At 40.8% G+C, this 16964-nt stretch overlaps 1 protein-coding gene across 1 annotated transcript in view; it reads right to left on the bottom strand.

The window, feature by feature from the left end:
- Positions 1–6524, bottom strand: part of UTP20 (UTP20 small subunit processome component) — a 107415-nt gene extending 100891 nt beyond the window's left edge. Inside the window, exons 1-5 of the mRNA XM_024257181.3 lie at positions 6302–6524; positions 5432–5512; positions 1004–1070; positions 758–890; positions 130–318 (exon numbers count right to left, since the gene is read on the bottom strand). Of these exons, the coding sequence (XP_024112949.2) occupies positions 130–318; positions 758–890; positions 1004–1070; positions 5432–5512; positions 6302–6346 (515 nt within the window). The 5' untranslated portion in view covers positions 6347–6524. The remainder of the gene's footprint in view (positions 1–129; positions 319–757; positions 891–1003; positions 1071–5431; positions 5513–6301) is intronic.
- Positions 6525–16964: the final 10440 nt, after the last annotated feature.

The raw sequence follows: 16964 nt of genomic DNA, 5'->3' as shown, positions 1-16964 counted from the left end.
TTGGCTGGAGAATCAGCTTTGTACATGGAAACAATTAGGACTGAGCTGGCAAAGTGGTTTGGAGTCAGAAAGAAGCCAGGGAAAAAGAAGCAGACAATTAAAAACATACTAGAGAGAGAAATGGGTTACCTGTATATACTGGACATGTCCTTCACCATCAGTCTCCACAGGTACTTATAAAGATATGATAACGAGGTGAAAGCCCATTCTAACAACTCTGTGTCCTGAGTCTCCAGGATCGAGGTGATAGTCAAAAAAAATTCTGGAAAGTGTGGGTAGAAATCCATCTGCAGATCTCGTGCCAACTGTACAACCAAACTGGATTAAAAAAAGAAGCAACTGATTATGTGGATTTTTTTAAAAGGCTACAAATCTACTTAACGATAGTAGGTGGCCTATGATCATAGGATTAATTAAATAAAAATACTTCTAAATCAAGTCTGAAAATGTATAAAATTCTTTAAATCTTAAGACCTCAGCAAAGAAATCAGGCAAGAAGTTACATTCCATCACAATTTGTAGCCAACTGTTCCTATAGTGTCAAAGAAAAATGGGATTATCTTAGTATATAACAAATGCAAAATTATACCCCAAGATTCTACTTTATGGTAATGCACCCATTCCTAACAGGAAAGGAAAATCCTTCTTGTTTCTAAATTATGAGCACCTGATCTGAGGCATATGTAGCTTTGAAACACAATCTTTCTTAAAACTCAGACAAATATAGTTATGAGCTTTCTCTCAAGATGCTACTTACTCCAAAAGGGGTTGATAGGCAAAACTGTTCTTAACTTGCAGGTGAGTCTTCAAACTCTGAACTATCTCGTTTTGATGATAGACCAACTGATTGAATGATTGGCATTTGTCGATAACTTCTTTGTAAAATTTCCCTGAGTGGGGGGAAAAAAAAATATGTTCTTTTCTATCACACCACTATTCAGCTGTATGGAACATATAAAGTGCAAACTATGGGTGAATAAAATAGAAACAAAATAGAAAATACCAAAGTGTTCTGTGAGGTTTAATTCTCTCCATTTCAGCAGACCCTCAAAAAAGTAGGTTTCAACCTCCTGTCAAGATTAAAGCAGTCCATTAATCAAATAACTCTAAGAAGGCAATGATCAAGGTAAATAGAATAATGATATATTAATATCTTAAGACAATGATACTGAAGAGTTTAAGAACTCCTTTTAGTTTTTTAAAACAGGCCATTAAGTAACACACTTTAAAAAGCAATCAGAAGTTATCAATAGACCATTTATAAAATATTGTGTTGTTGATTTGGTTGCAGCAATAATTTTCTGGAGCCTATATATATTGTCCACTAAAGGAAAATTATTTTCTGTGTTTTTTTATAACTTCAGGCAAAGAATAAGGTGTTGGTTCTTTACAGTTCCTTCAATCTGCTTTTAGAAATATGAATTACTACAACCTTATAAAGAAGTAATATGGCATTCCTACTAAAATTCAAAATAGTTATGCTCTTTGACCCAGGTAGTTCTTATAAAGTTTGCAAGCCTATAAGTAAAAGATGTTTATTCAGCTTAACTACAGTGTGGGGAAACATTAAACAGGCTAAAATATCCGACAATAGGAAAATGGATGGAATATCCTGTGGTCTATATATACTAGGCATATTATGTGGCTACTGAAAAGAGTTATATCTCTATTGAACTAGAACTACACGGATGATATGCCCCCAAAATGATAAAAGCAAGTTATGCAGTGAGAGGGTATGGTAGGATTCAATTTTCCTTAAAAAACAAAAACAAAAAACCCTCTATAAATGTTTGTACATACAAACATGAGAGGACAGTATGGAAGAATACAACTATACTGAACTGTCAGTGTTGGCTTCCTTGGGAATTAGGGGCGGGAGGAGTGAGATAATGGGCTTTTCATAAGTTTACCACTATGTTACTTAACTTGTTAACATGGTATCAATTACTTTGTACTTTGAAAGGTAAAGCCAATAAATTATCATACATGTATGTATGTATATGTGTGTATAGATGTATAAGTAAATGCATACCCCCCCAAAACAATCATTCTACCAAAAAGATAGAACATGCATTCGTATGTTCATCTCTGCACTATCCACAATAGCAAAGACACTGAATTGGCCCAGGTATCCAACAATAGTAGGTTGGATAAAGAAAATATAGTACATACACACCATGGAATACTATATGCCTTAAAAAAGAATGAAATCATGTCCTTTGCAGCAATATGGATACAGCTGGAGTCCATAATACTAAGCAAATTAACACAGGAACAGAAAACCAAATACTGCATGTTCTCACTTAGAAGTGGGAGCTAAATATTGAGTACACCTAGACATAAATATAAGAACAATGGACACTGTGGATTACTAGAGGGTGGCGGAAGTGGGGATGGGTTAAAAAAAAACTACTTGTTGGGTACTATGCTCACTACCTGGGTGACAGGATCCATACTCCAAACCTCAGCATCACACAATATTCTCATGTAACCAACCTGCACAGGTACCCCCTGTATCTAAAATCAAAGTTGAAATAAAAATAAAAATAAATACAAATACGTATTTATAGAGAGAGAGAGAAAAAGAGAGAATAAACACATAAGCACACATGCAAACAGCATGCCAAATCTACAATCTCAAAAAAAAAAAAAAAAATCCTTAAACTGTTCTTTGGAAATCTTTAAAATCAATAGTTAGGCAGAATAGATACTATGTAACCACAAAAATTAAAAACTAAAAATTAAAAAAAATGGCAGAAAAGAAAGAATCCCATTAAATTTTGTTTTAGGCTGGGGACAATGGCTAATGCCTATAATCCCAACACTGGGAGGCTGAGGCAGGAAAAGCATTCGAGCCCTGGAGTTTGAGACTAGCCTAGGCAACAACACGAGATCCTATCTCTATTTTTCAAAAGTAAAAATATTAAAAAATTTTTTGTTGTTGTTTTCATGTCCTTTAAGGCATTTTCATGTCCTTTAAGGCAGAAGGAAAATACGCCACACAGTTTAAAATTTAAATGCAGAACGCATTTCTAGATCAGCACAGACCTGGCACATGCCAGCTATGTGTGAGAGACCATGTCGCGTCCTTTTGCAAGGTAACTCTGGAGCTTCTTTCACCATGAGACGGAGTCTATTTCCTCACCCTTTGAATCTGGCCTGGCTCCTGACTTGCTTTGACTAATAACATGCAATGAAAGTGACTCTGATGACCAAAGCAAAACTTTATGAGGCCTTGACAGCTTCTGCCTTCACTCTATTGAAAAGATTCTGCCACCATGAAAAGAAGCCTAGTCTAGTTTATCGGGGAATAAGAGGCCATGAAAAGAACCAAGATCAACAAGCCACAGCCAACTGCCAGACACGTGACAGAGGCCATTCTGGACCATCCAGTCCAGGATTCTAATTTCAGGCTGTCTTCTCTGCCTCCTTAACACTACCTCTTGATACTTTCAACCTCTCCTGTGGCTTAAACTATTAATCATATTCTAAATGCCAAATCTGTAATTTCACCTCTGAAGTCACCTATACTCCAGATCCATATATACAAACATCTTTTGGACACTATCATTTGGATGGCCTCAGGTATTTCAAACTCAAGCCCCAAATGGAATTAATTATCTTATCTTTACAACCTTGTGCTCCTTTACCTATAAATATATCTTGATGAGTAACATCCTCAACCATTCAGCCTTAACCTCATTATCTTCCTTGCTGCAAACCCAGTAGGTCACAAGTACTATCCATTCATTCTACTTCCTCAACATCTCTGGAATCTTTCTCTTCTCTCTATCTTGATTGCTGCTACCATAATCATTTCTTACTTAGAAGACAGTCAAATCCTCACAACTGGACAACTGAGATTGGATCTCCAAGTTAAAGGCATGTTACACAGGACCTTAAAAGGCTAGCAGAGGAATCATGACATGATGCAGAACTGCAGTCCTGCTCTTTTCTCCACACTAAAGCCAGAGAGATTGAAAATTTAAACCTGATCATGTCATTCATGCCCCTGCTTACAGTCCTAGAACTCTAAGTCCCTACAGCTTCAGGATAAAACCCCAACTTAGCTTCACATATGAAGCCCTTTATGATCCTTGCCTACCTCTCCAGCTTTATCTCACCAGCTGCCCCCTTGTCCCATCCCAGTCACCATGAATACAAAAAGAACACCCTATACACACCTATAACCACATTGGACTGCTTTGCAGTTTCTTGAATGTGACATGCATTCTCTAGCTCCTGTTCCTTTATATAGACTTCTCCCTCAGCCTGGAACAGCCTTTCCTGTCCTCTTTACCATGCTAAAACCTATATAAACAAAATTCAGGTGTCGCCTCATCTAGATCACCTTTTTTTGACACCCCTAAAGAATGTAGGTTAGGTTCCCTTTACTATGAGTTTTCAAACCACAATGTCCTCACCTAGATGACATCATTTAACACATTGAATTTACACGGTGGAGATAATGCATTCAAAGACACAGTGAGTGGAGTCTGATTATAGTAAAGAAGAATATTAAGAACTGAGATTGGATCTCCAAGGTATAGGCATGTTACATAGGACCTTAAAAGGCTAGGAGGAATAACGACATGATGCAGAAAAAGACTTCTGCATAAAGGGATGACAAGGCCGGGCGTGGTGGCTCACACCTGTAATCCCAGCACTTTCGGAGGCCAAGGTGAGCAGATCACGAGGTCAGGAGATTGAGACCATCCTGGTCAACATGGTGAAACCCCGTCTCTACTAAAAATGCAAAAATTAGCTGGGTGTGGTGGCACGCACCTGTAATCCCAACTACTTGGGAGGCTGAGGCAGGAGAATTGCTTAAACCTGAGAGGCGGAGATTGCAGTGAGCCAAGATCATGCCACTGCACTCCAACCTGGAGACAGAGCAAGACTCCGTCTCAAAATAAATAAATAAATAAATAAATAAATAAAAATAAAATAAAGGGATGACAGAGTCAGAGTATGGTTAGAACTGGAAAATATTATGTAGTCTAGCCCCTTTATTTTTATAAAGGAGAAAATTAAGCCCCGGGAAAACGGCTTCCTCAAAATCACTTTAAAGTTATAGCTTCAGGAATATGGATCTGCAGCAGTGCTTGGAATGCATAAGGGAAAGGGAGAGGCTAGAATCACAAAAGCCAGCTGAAAGTCAAGTCAATTGTCTAACAGAGCTTCACCCAATGGAACTTCCTGCAAAGATGAAAATGTTCCAATTCTGTATTTATTTAATATGTTAGCAACTCTCAAATTTTTAATTTACTTTAAATCCAATTTGTCATATGTGGCTACTGTATGAAACAGCATAGGTCTAAAGCATTTCATGTCCAAAAAGGAATACCTTGAAAAACAATTCACTTCTACTAACAGAAGAAACTAAAACACCATGAACACTTGAAGATTGGCTAGTATCACATTCTCTTACCTCCTCATAGCTTGCAGTTCTATCAATCCGGTGAATAATATCAATATTCACATTCCCCAGTCGTTCAGCAAATGTAAGAAACTGGAAGGGAAAGTATATTTAAGATACATAATTATTTAATATTTATCAGATCTTTAACATCTATTTGAATGCTGCATGTAGGCATCTCTAATCACAAAGGATAAGTGGAAAAATAAACTGAAAAACACAGGGCCGTAAACAAATGTACTGCATCACTGTTCAAAGATAATGAATACATCTATATGTTTGCATAATTTCTCTCAGCTATGTCATTTCAAATAAAATTTCCATTGCTAGACTGGTGAGCCTAGGTGGATGCTGGCAATTAGTCTCGCTAGATCTGTTAGGTTTCATACCCTCCCATAAGCATGGGGACCTAGCAAAGTCGCGCAATAAAAGTGTTTTTAAACATATACAGACCTATGATTGTATCCTAACGAAGACCTGGAAACAATCTATCAAGGGGCAAACAGAGAAAGCGCTGTATATTTGCCCTTAGCTGGGAATCACTCACCGTCAGCCGGCTCGCCCAATTCGGTCTTTAAAGATAAAAGAGCAGGGGAGAATCGGTCCTAAGCAATCTCCCGGAATAGTGAATTTAATTCTGGACTACAAGAAATTCCCAGGACTGGCCAGACCCCATAAAACATGGGTGAAACTTGCTGTCCAGACTTCTTTCCTCCCCCAACCCATGTTTACTACATCCAGTGTCTCCCTCTTTCGCCGGAGCCTCCAGGCAAGTGACACGCTCGGCCTAGAAGTCTGAGGCCCCTGGAGTCTCGCTCAGAGCCTATCTCACGACTGAGGCAGCGGAGACTCGCGACTCCCTGCCCAAGCTCCCGCGCTCACCCGGTAGGTGTTCTCGGTCTTGTGGGAAACGGGCTTTGTCTTCATGGCTGCAGAGGAGGAGTGGCCCGCGACGGCCTCGGGAGGGTCGAAGGGATGCAACCGACAGTAAGGAGGGGAAAGCGGCTCACAGGCGGTACTCTCCGATTCCCAGATGCCCAGACTTTCTCACGTGCGGCTTGAGCCCCTGGGCGCCACCATGTTGAAGACAAGGAGGAGCCTGAGTGGGTCACGTGGACGGGAAAAAAAGAAAGGCGCAGGCGCACCCTTTGGCGGGGGGCCTGCAGGAGGCGGGGCTGCGCACATAAGGGCGGGCGTTTGGGTGAGGTGTTCTTTTCACCCCCTTCGGTAAAGGTTTAGAAGACCAATGTATTTTCATTATAAAATAAAATATACCTGTCATCATTATCAACTAACATTACTGCCCCTCACTATGTACCCTGCACCGTGCAAAGATCCTTTCATCCATAATTTCAAAGTAAAGCTTATTAGGGATGTTAATACAAAGGAGGTACTGAGTCTATCTATATGTCTATATATAGATATATACTTTTTTTTTTTTTTTTTTTTTGAGACGGACTCTCACTCTGTCTCCCAGGCTGGAGTGCAGTGGCGCGATCTCGGCTCACTGCAATCTCCGCCTCCCGGGTTCAAGCAGTTCTCCTGCCTCAGCGTCCAAAGTAGCTGGGACTACAGACACCCGCCGCCACGCCCGGCTAATTTTTTTGTGTTTTAGTAGAGACGGGGTTTCACCTTGTTGCCCAGGCTGGTCGCGAACTCCTGAGCTCAGGCAATCCGCCCGCCTCGGCTTCCCAAAGTGCTGGGATTACAGGTGTGAGCCACCGCGCCCGGCCGGTACTGTGTATATTTTTAAGCCAATTTAACACAAGAGGAAACCAAGGTTGTGCAGCTGGTAACTGGCAGTCTTTACTCAGACTCTAAATTTTGGTATTCTTAACCACTACGCTGTAAATAAAATTGAAAAATAGAGAAGGAGTTTTAAAGAAAAATCTTTTAATTTCACGCACAACCACTGTTAATGTTTGGTGTTTTTCCCATCACTTTAATGTCTACACATAGCGTGTTGTTAAATTGTACAGTTATATATATGTACAATTTAAAAAAATAATTTAAAAATATAATTATTTACCCCATTTTACATTCATTCATTCATTCAGCAACTATTTCTTGAGAGTCCTCTGTGGACCAGGTACTGTTCTGGGAGCCGAACGAGAAAGGCAATAATAGTATTAATAATTATTTGAAAATATTCACAGCCTCCAATTCCTGGGCTAAAGTGAGCCTCCCACCTCAGCCTCCCAAGTAGCTAGGGCTATGGGCATGCACCACCACACCCAGCTCTTTTGTTATTATTATTATTATTTGTAGAGATGGGATCTTGTTATATTGCCCAGGCTGGTATCAAACTTCCGGACTCAAGCAGTCCTCTTGGCTTGGCCTCCCCAAGTGCTGGGATTACAGGGGTGAGCCACCACACCCAGACTGGAAATACTTGGTCTGAGATGCTTACATTTTAGTCAAGGAGTGATGTTAAGTAGACAATTGGATACATTGTTGTACAGAGCTCACTGTAGCAGTCTGGGCTGCAGACGTGACTTAAATACACCTAAATACCTCAAGTGTGAGGCATTTGCGACTGGGAAAGAGAGCCAGTAAGGTAGAAACAGACTAGTTATGGCATGGAAGCAGAGCTGGTGGCCAACTATACTGCAAATTCGAGGATAGAGAAGTGGTTGCTGGATCTGACAAGGTGAAGGTCACTGGTGACCTTGATAAGTACAGTCTAGTTGAAAGAAAGGAAGTGAAATATGCATGGATTGAGGAGGTAATCAGAGTTGAGAAAGTGGACATAGCACTTTCAAATTGTTGTTGGTATTATAGCATCAACATTTTCTGTGTCACCACGGGGTTGTTCTAAATATTTTAATGCCTCCATAGCATTTATAGTTTTTTTATAATAGAACATTGACGTGCCTAATGTTCCGTTGGCTTTCAGTAGGCTAATAATTGGTCTTTTTTTTTTTTTTTAAGCCTTTTATGGGTCACAGGGAAATCCAAGAAAGCTGTAGAACTTCTCCCAGAAAGATGCAAAGAAGCTCATCCACACTAAAATGTGCACATTTCAGAGAGTTAGAAGCTTGCAGTTAACTGAGGGTAGAAGCCCCCACTCAAAGCAATATTTTCCCAACCGGTTGTCAAAATCACCCCCACATCATTGTGCCATTTTCTTTCTCTGCAATTTATTTTTGGTAATGGAGTTAACTGGACAATAAGGAGTGAAGAGAAAAATCGAAGAAACTGAAAGAACTGACACAAGTTATATTGACCATTTATTGTTTGCATTGTTCTTCGTTACATGACCCTCATACATTGACTTGACTCTGACTGGCTTAACAATATGTCAATAGAACATGGTGGTTGAGAGCATAGATGCTGGAACCAGGTTGTCTGGAGGCAATCCTGGTTCTGCCATTTATTAGTAGGGTCAATTACCCTTTCAGAGTGACATTTCCGTATATGTAAATGAAGCTATCAAAAGTACCTACCTCACAGGTGGTGATTACGCAGAGTAAATAAGTTAATGGATAAAAGATGCTTAGAATGTGCCAGACACCATAATTGCGCAAGCTCAGAAATTACTTAACCTTTCTGAGACTGAATTTCCTCATCTATAAAATGGAGATGACAATAATGCCAATCTTTCAAGATACTGTGTTGGTGCATAGAGCATGAAATAAGTATTTGCTAAGTGGATAAATAAATGACCATTTATTCTCTACTACCTGGCTACCTGACAAGTTCCTTAAGGGCTGACACCTTATACTTTTTCAACTTTGTGTCACCATCAGTTCCCTTGAACTTAAGAGTTGTTTAATGAATGTCTGTTGAATTAACAAAGCTTATAATGCTTACATTGATCCTGACAAATGTAAGAGTAATATAATTCCAGCATTCGATGTGAATTGCACTACATGATTTTTGGTCTCTCTCAAAACTAAGTTTCTAAGCTTTAATGGAATATCCAAAGCATCCATGAAGAGCACGAGTGTTTCTTATAAACATTTCCTTGCCTCCAGGTTTTGTCCTCTGTCAAGGCCTTTGAATATCCTATACCATCCTTTATTTCCTTTTTCCATTAGCGCTCTGCCTGTCCTAACTACACTAGCCAGGAAACAACACACATTATTTTTTCATTCTTTTATTCTTAAGCTTTATAGGGAGCTCCTGGAAGTTTTGCTTTTTAATTTTTGTTTCCTTATTGCTTAGTATGCTGCAATTTCAAGCCAAGAAACTTTAAGAGCATGTGAGAGCCAGGCCCAGTGGCTCATGCCTGTAATCCCAGTGCTTTGGGAGGTCAAGGTGAGAGGATTGCTTGAACCCAGAAATTTGAGACCAGTCTTGGGCACCATGGCAAAACCCCATCTCTACAAAAAATACAAAAATTAGCCAGACATGGAGATGTGCACCTGTAGTCCCAGCTACTCAGGAGGCTGAGGTGGGAGGAACACTTGATCTAAGAGGTCAAGGCTCCAGTGCTGTGATCGTGCGACTGCACTCCAGCTTGGGTAACAGAGTGAGACCCTGTCTTGAAAGAAAAAAAAGGAAGGAAGGAAGGAGAGGGAGGGAGGGAGAAAGAAGGGAAAGGAAGGGAAAGGAAAGGAAAGGAAAGGAAGGGAAGGGAAGGGGAGGGGAGGGGAGGGGAGGGGAGGGGAGGGGAGGGGAGGGGAGGGAAGGGGAGGGAAGGGGAGGGAAGGGAAGGGAAGGGAAGGGAAGGGAAGGGAAGGGAAGGGAAGGGAAGGGAAGGGAAGGGAAGGGAAGGGGAGAGGATGGAAAGGAAGGGAAGAAAGCACATGAGGAGTTTACCCAGCCTAGACAAGAAAGTGGAATCCAGAGAAGGCTTCTTGGGGAAGGTGACATCTAAGCTGAGACCTGGAAAATGAATAGGAATTAGCCAGGCAAGGAATGGACATGAATGGTGTTATCTAGGTAGAGGGAGGAGTATACGCATTTGTCTCAAAACGGTTGAGACAAATTTGGTTACTTTTAGTTTCCAAGACAAAGCCACACCCTGTCAAATTAGCATTGGCCATGGGTATCATCTTTTGCAACCTTGGACTCATAATAGGAAAGAATAGGGACAAGATGAAACTCAGAGGTAGGAAGAGCCTCGGTTTTCTCATCTGTAAAGTGAGATAGACATATGAGAAAGTCAACAGTCATATGAGACAGTTGAAAGATTAATTAACACATTGTATCACTTCTCACAGTCATATGAGACAGTTGAAAGATTAATTAATACATTGTATTGCTTCTCAGCCTTTTGGCTAAGATCAAGTGTAGTAATTAATACATTGTATGTGGTGATCTGGAAGGGGGCAAGTCTACCTGGTGGTATGGTCTTGTTTAGAAAAGAGTTCAAGGAGTGCTATGTATCAAGGCAGAGAGGATTTGACTCAGAAAAAGGGACCAAGGAAGTGAATGTAAAAACAAGAAAGAGAAGAGAAAGTTTTAGTAATTCTTTGTTGGTTTTTTCTTAAATAGAGACAGGGGTCTCACTACATTGCCCAGGCTGGTCTTGAACTCCTGGGATCAAGCGATCCTCCTGCCCAGTCGAGTAGTTCTTGACTGTGGTAGTAAGGAAAGCTGATCCACATATCTCATCTTGAGAGAACTGTATATTGTTCACAGTGTGTGTAAATCAGGAAGCAGTGAGAGCATGGAGTTTGGATTTGGGACAACAGGGTCCCAGTTCTAGCATTTTTCATGTATTAGCCAGCAACTGGGCAAGTGACTTAACCTTTCAGCCTCAGTTTCCTCATCTTTGAAACAGGCATAATAACTAGTTCTGCCTTTTCTCTTAATGGTTGGTAAGAAAACCATTTGATATAAAGCAGGCAAAGTCCCCTGTAACCAATACAGAGGAGTTATAGAAACACTAAGTATTGTTTCCTTTTGTACTGTGTGATCATGTTCAGCCCTGAGACCACTGAGCTTCTATTCTCCTTTCCTTATTTTGAAGCTCAGGCATTAGAAACATTAGACCAGAAATTGCATATTTGTGGGGCCTATAAGCTCAGGTAGCCCACAGATAAGTTTTGTTTACCAAACATATTCTTCTTCTTCTTCTTTTTTTTTTTTTTTAAAGACAGTGTCTCACTCTGTTGTCCAGGCTGGAGTAGAGTGGCATGATCATCACTTACTGCCAACCTCAAGCTCCTTGGCTCAAGCAATCCTCCCACCCCAGCCTCCCCGGTAGCTGGGACTACAGGTGCGCATCACCATGTCCAGCTAATTTTAAAAACATTTTTAGAGACGAGTCTTGCTGTGTTGTTGCCCAGGCTGATCTCAAACTCCTGGGCTCAAGTGATCTTCCTATTCCAGCTTCCCAAAGTGCTGGCATTACAGACATGAGCTGCCATGCCCAGCATACCAGATGATATTCTTGAAATTTATTTTTATTTTTTATAATCAGGTGCTCTCTCAGCAGAATCACAAATATTTTAATTTGTTAAAAATCTGAAATCTTTAGGTAAAAATCGAGATTTTCAACTTCTCTTGAAAAATAAAAAAAAGAAAACTGCAACACTGGGCCCATATTTTGAGAAGCAACAACCAGCTGGAGTTGAGTAGTAGTGGCTCTTTGATGCCACCACTTTGTCTCTGTGCACACCATTCCTTCCTTGCCGTCCTACCCCAGGCCCGTGTCATGACTTAAGGTGGATACCTGGGCCCCTGTGAAAGCTCAGCGTGCAGGCTCTGCATCAGAATATTCCTCAGGCAGAAGGCTGTTCTCGTCTTTGGTTTTAAACATGCCTCATAGGCAGCAGATTTTTTTTTTTGTTGCTTCTGTTGGCTGCTTTTATTGTTTAATGCAGTGAGTGACTCAACTTGTTGTTGCTGTTGTTGTTTCTGTTGTTTGAGACAGTCTCACTCTGTCTCCCAGGCTGGAGTGCAGTGGCATGATCTCAGCTCACTGCAACCTCCACCTCCCAGGTTCAAGTGATTCTCCTGCCTCAGCCTCCCACATAGCTGGGATTACAGGGACCCGCCACCATGCCTGGGTAATTTTTGTACTTTTAGTAGAGACGGAATTTCACCATGTTGTCCAGGCTGGTCTTGAACTCCTGACCTCGAGTGATCCACCCGCCTCGGCCTCCCAAAGTGCTGGGATTATAGGCATGAGCCACCGCGCCCAGTTGAGTGACTCAACTTTTTATAAGGGAGTCAGTGCAGTTTTTCAATTGGTATTCAAATATTTGTAACACCTTCCCTATCCCTGAACACATACACACACACCACTGTGGTCTGTATCCGGCTTGTTTTCCTTCCTCACTTTCACTCACCATTTGCATTTCTGTCATGGAGTTTAATTTCCTTATTTTTTAAAGTAAGATATGTCAGAGGATAATCTAAATTAAGCTGCTTTTAGAACAATTTAAACATCCACATACTTTTACCTACCCCTGTTGATGATTTTTATCCTTTCTTTTGATCATTAGCTAAATTGTTGGCATTATGTTTAGGAAGGATGAGTAGTCTCACCACTGGGTTGTATCTCCCCTTTATTTTTTCTTTCTCTTGGTTTGGTTTTGGTTTCCATTGTTACAGTGTGATTGCTTCTTTGAACACAAGGCGCTACGTCACAGTACAAAGGAGCTTGGACTCTGCACCCATCCCTCCCAGGCTCACACACTTGGGCTGCCACTGCTCTAGGAGCTTCCATTTACTCATCAATAGGGGGGATACTAGTGCCCCTCATGGGGTGGTTATGAGAAGGCAATGACCTCATACATTGCTTCTCAAGTGTGGTCCCTGACCAGCAGTATCAGCACCTCATGAGAACTTGGTTAGCACTGTAAATTCTCAGGCCCTGCTCCAACCCTCCTGAATCAAGAACTCTGGGGATGGGGCCCAGCAAACTGCTTTCATAAGCCTTCCAGGTAATTCTGAGGCAGGCTCTAGTGTGGGAATCACTGACTTAACATATACTACAGCACCTAGAACATTGTCCAACACATACCATGTGCTACAGAAAGTGTTTATTCTTATTACTGTCTAGTCTTTACATAAATGTTTGCATCATCATTATTTAATTCTTCTATTCATCTCTCTGATATAGTAGTATGATAGTATTAGCCTTTTTATTTTTTATTTTTATGGATACATAATAATTATATATATTTATGGGCTACATGTGATATTTTGATACAAGTATACAATGTGTAATGGTCAAATTAGGGTAATTGGGATATTCATCACCTCAAGCTTTTATTATTTCTTTTTGTTAGAAACAATCCAGCTCCCGTCTTCTAGTTATTTTGAGATGTGCAATGAATTATTGTTAACTACAGTTGCTCTATTATGCTACCAAACACTGGATCTTATTCCTTCAATCTCATTGTATTTTTGTATCCAATAACTAGCCCCTTTTTATGCTTCCTCCACTACCCTTCCCAGCTTCTGGTAAACATCATTCTACATTCTATCTCCAGGAGATCAATTTTTTTAACTCCCACATATGAGTCAGAACACTCATATTATTTGTTTTTCTGTGCCTGGCTTACTTCATTTTACATAACATCCTCCAGTTCCATCCATGCTGTTGCAAATGATAGGATTTCATATTTTTTATGGCTGAATAATATTCCATTGTGTATATTTACTACATTGTCTTTACCCATGCATCCATTAATGAACGCTTAGATTGGGTCTATGTTGATTATTACGAATAGTACTGCAATAAATATTGGAATGCAGCTATCTCTTTGATATGCTGATTTCCTTTTCTTTTGATATATACCCAGCAGTGAGATTGTTGGATCATATCATAGGTCTAATTTTAGTTTTTTGAGGACCGTCTATACTGTTCTCCATAGCCATTGTACTAATTTACATTTCCACCAACAACATATGAGAGTTCCCTTTCTCCACATTATCACCAGCACCCATTATTGCCTGTCTTTTTTATAAGTCATTTTAACTGGAGTGAGATGATACCTCATTGTAGTGGTTTGTGGGGCTTTTTAAAAATTTGTTTTGTTTTGTCAGACTTGAGCCTTTCCCAGGCTGGAGTGCAGTGGCATGATCATAGCTCACTGCAGCCTTGAACTCCTAGGCTCAAGCATCCTCCTGCCTCAGCATCCGAAGTAGCTGGGACTACTTGTAGTTTTGATTTGCATTTCTCTGATGATAAGTGATGTAGAGCACCTTTTTACATGCCTATTTGCCATTTGTATGTCTCCTTTTGAGAAATGTCTATTCAAATATTTTGCCCATTTTTAAAATCACATTTATTTTTACTATTGAGCTCCTTCTATATTCCGGTTATTAATCCCTTGCCAGATGGGCTTTGAAAATATTTTCTCTCCATGGATTGTTTCTTCACTTTGTTGGTTGTTTCCTTTGCTGTGCAGAAGCTTTTTTAGTTTGATGTAATCTCATTTGTCCATTTTTGCCTTGGCTTCCTATGCTTTTGAGGTCTTACTCAGGAAATCTTTGTCCAGACCAATGTCCTTGAGCATTTCCTCAATGTTTTCTTCTAGTAGTTTCATAGTTTGGGGTCTTAGATTTAAGTATTTAAGTAATTTTGATCTGATTTGATTTTTGTATATGATGAGAGATAGGAGTCTAGTTTCATTTTTCTGCATGTGGATATCCAGTTTTCCCAGCATCATTTGTTGAAGACACTGTACTTTCCCCAATGTATGCTCTTGATGCCTTTGTCAAAAAAGAGTTGACTGGCTGGGCGCAGTGGCTCTTGCCCGTAACCCAGCACTTTGGGAGGCCGAGGTGGGCGGATCATTTGAGGTCAGGAGTTTGAGACCAGCCTGGCCAACATAGTGAAACCCCATCTCTACTAAAAAATAAAAAAATTAGCCAGATGTGGATTACATGCTTGTAATCCCAGCTATTCCAGAGGCTGAGGTGAGAGAATCACTTGAATCCAGGAGGCGAAGGTTGCAGTGAGCCAAAATCATGCCACTGCACTCCAGCTTGGGCAACAGAGTGAGACTCATCTCAAAAAAAAAAAGGAGTGAGGAGTTGACTGTAAACATGTGGATTTATTTCTAGGTTCTCCATGTTGTTCCATTGTTTTATGTGTCTATTTTTATGCCAGTATATATTATGTTTTTGGTTACTATAGTCTTGCAATATAATTTGAAGTCAGGTAATGTGATGCCTCTAGCTTTGTTCTTTATAAGTAGCCTAGTTTTAAATGAGGGATCTGAGGCTCAGAGAGCTGCTAAATGGTAGAAAGAGTTGAAGCTGGGTCTTCTAACTTCATGTTTAGTGCTCTGTTTCATGTCCCCACACTATCTCACATAAGAGTGTAAACTAATAGTGGCAAATTTAGATAAATTGGCCAGGCGTGGTGGCTCACGCCTGTAATCCCAGCACTTTGGGAGGCTGAGGTGGGTGGATCACTTGAGGTCAGAGTTTGAGACCAGCCTGGCCAACATGGTGAAATCCTGTCTCTACTAAAAATACAAAATTAGCCAGGTGTGGTGGCACATGCCTGTAGTCCCACTTACTCAGGAGGCTGAGTCAGGAGAATTGCTAGAACCCAGGAAGCAGAGGTTGCTGTGAGCTGAGACCATGCCACTGCACTCCAGCCTGGGTGACAGAGCAAGACTCCGTCTCAAAAAAAAGGAAAAAAAAGATAAATAAATGCTTGGCTGTTGTAGATATTTGTAGATTTCCTTGTCCTCTCTTTTCAGCAGCAGTCCCCAACCTTGTTGGCACTAGGGGCTGGTTTCGTGGAAGACAATTTTTCCACAGACTGGGGGCTGCGAGTGAGGGGGTGGTTTCAGGATGAAACTGTTCCACCTCAGATCATCAAGCATAGTTAGATTCTCATAAGAAGTGCTGCAAGCTGGATCCCTGTATGCACAGTACACAATGGGGTTCCACTCCTATGAGAATCTAATGCCGCCGCTGATCTGACAGGAGTCGAAGCTCAGATTGTAATGCTCTTTTGCCTATCTCTCACCTCCTGTTGCGCATCCCAGTTCCTAACAGGCCATGAACCAGTACCGGTCCGCGGCTCAGGGGTTGGGGACCCCTTTTCAGGAAACAGCATCTTGATTTTCCTTTGAGGAATCAATCTGCCTTCACTCTTAGTGTCTGAGGTTCGAGCTAGGGTCCAGGGAAGGTCTGTGTCCTAGGCTGCATTTCTTTGACAAACATCATTGATTTAGAGATGGGCAGGTACCCTAAGCTGGGCCAAGCCCCTGAGCTGAACTTTTACTAGAGCTAAGCCATAGGTAAGAAGGTGCTTCTTTTTCTTAGATTTGCCAGGATGATAGGAGCCTGAAGTTTTTGGTGGTCCTCATTGTCACTTCATGGAGAGGTCGGCCTGAGAATGAAGCCTATGCAAAGGAAAACAGAGGGGACAGGGAGAGAGAAATTGATAATAAGTATTGATTAGCTTATTGGATCCATCCAGTCCTTGGACTTTCAGTAACCTTAGTTCACTAATTCCGTCTTCTGTGTTTAAGCCAATTTGAGTTGGGTTCTGTCATTTGCAACCAAAACAGTATAGAATTTATGCCGATAATTTAAGATTCGTATGTTGCTCATAAGACTGGAAACCTAAGCCTTCCTCTGAACACAAATATGTGAGTAAGAATAAAAAAAGTCAAAT

The sequence above is a fragment of the Pongo abelii genome, chromosome 10 (assembly GCF_028885655.2).
Source record: "Pongo abelii isolate AG06213 chromosome 10, NHGRI_mPonAbe1-v2.0_pri, whole genome shotgun sequence".
Taxonomy (NCBI): Eukaryota; Metazoa; Chordata; class Mammalia; order Primates; family Hominidae; genus Pongo; species Pongo abelii.
The sequence above is the reverse complement of the archived record's forward strand: the minus strand, read 5'-3'. Positions and strand labels throughout refer to the sequence as shown.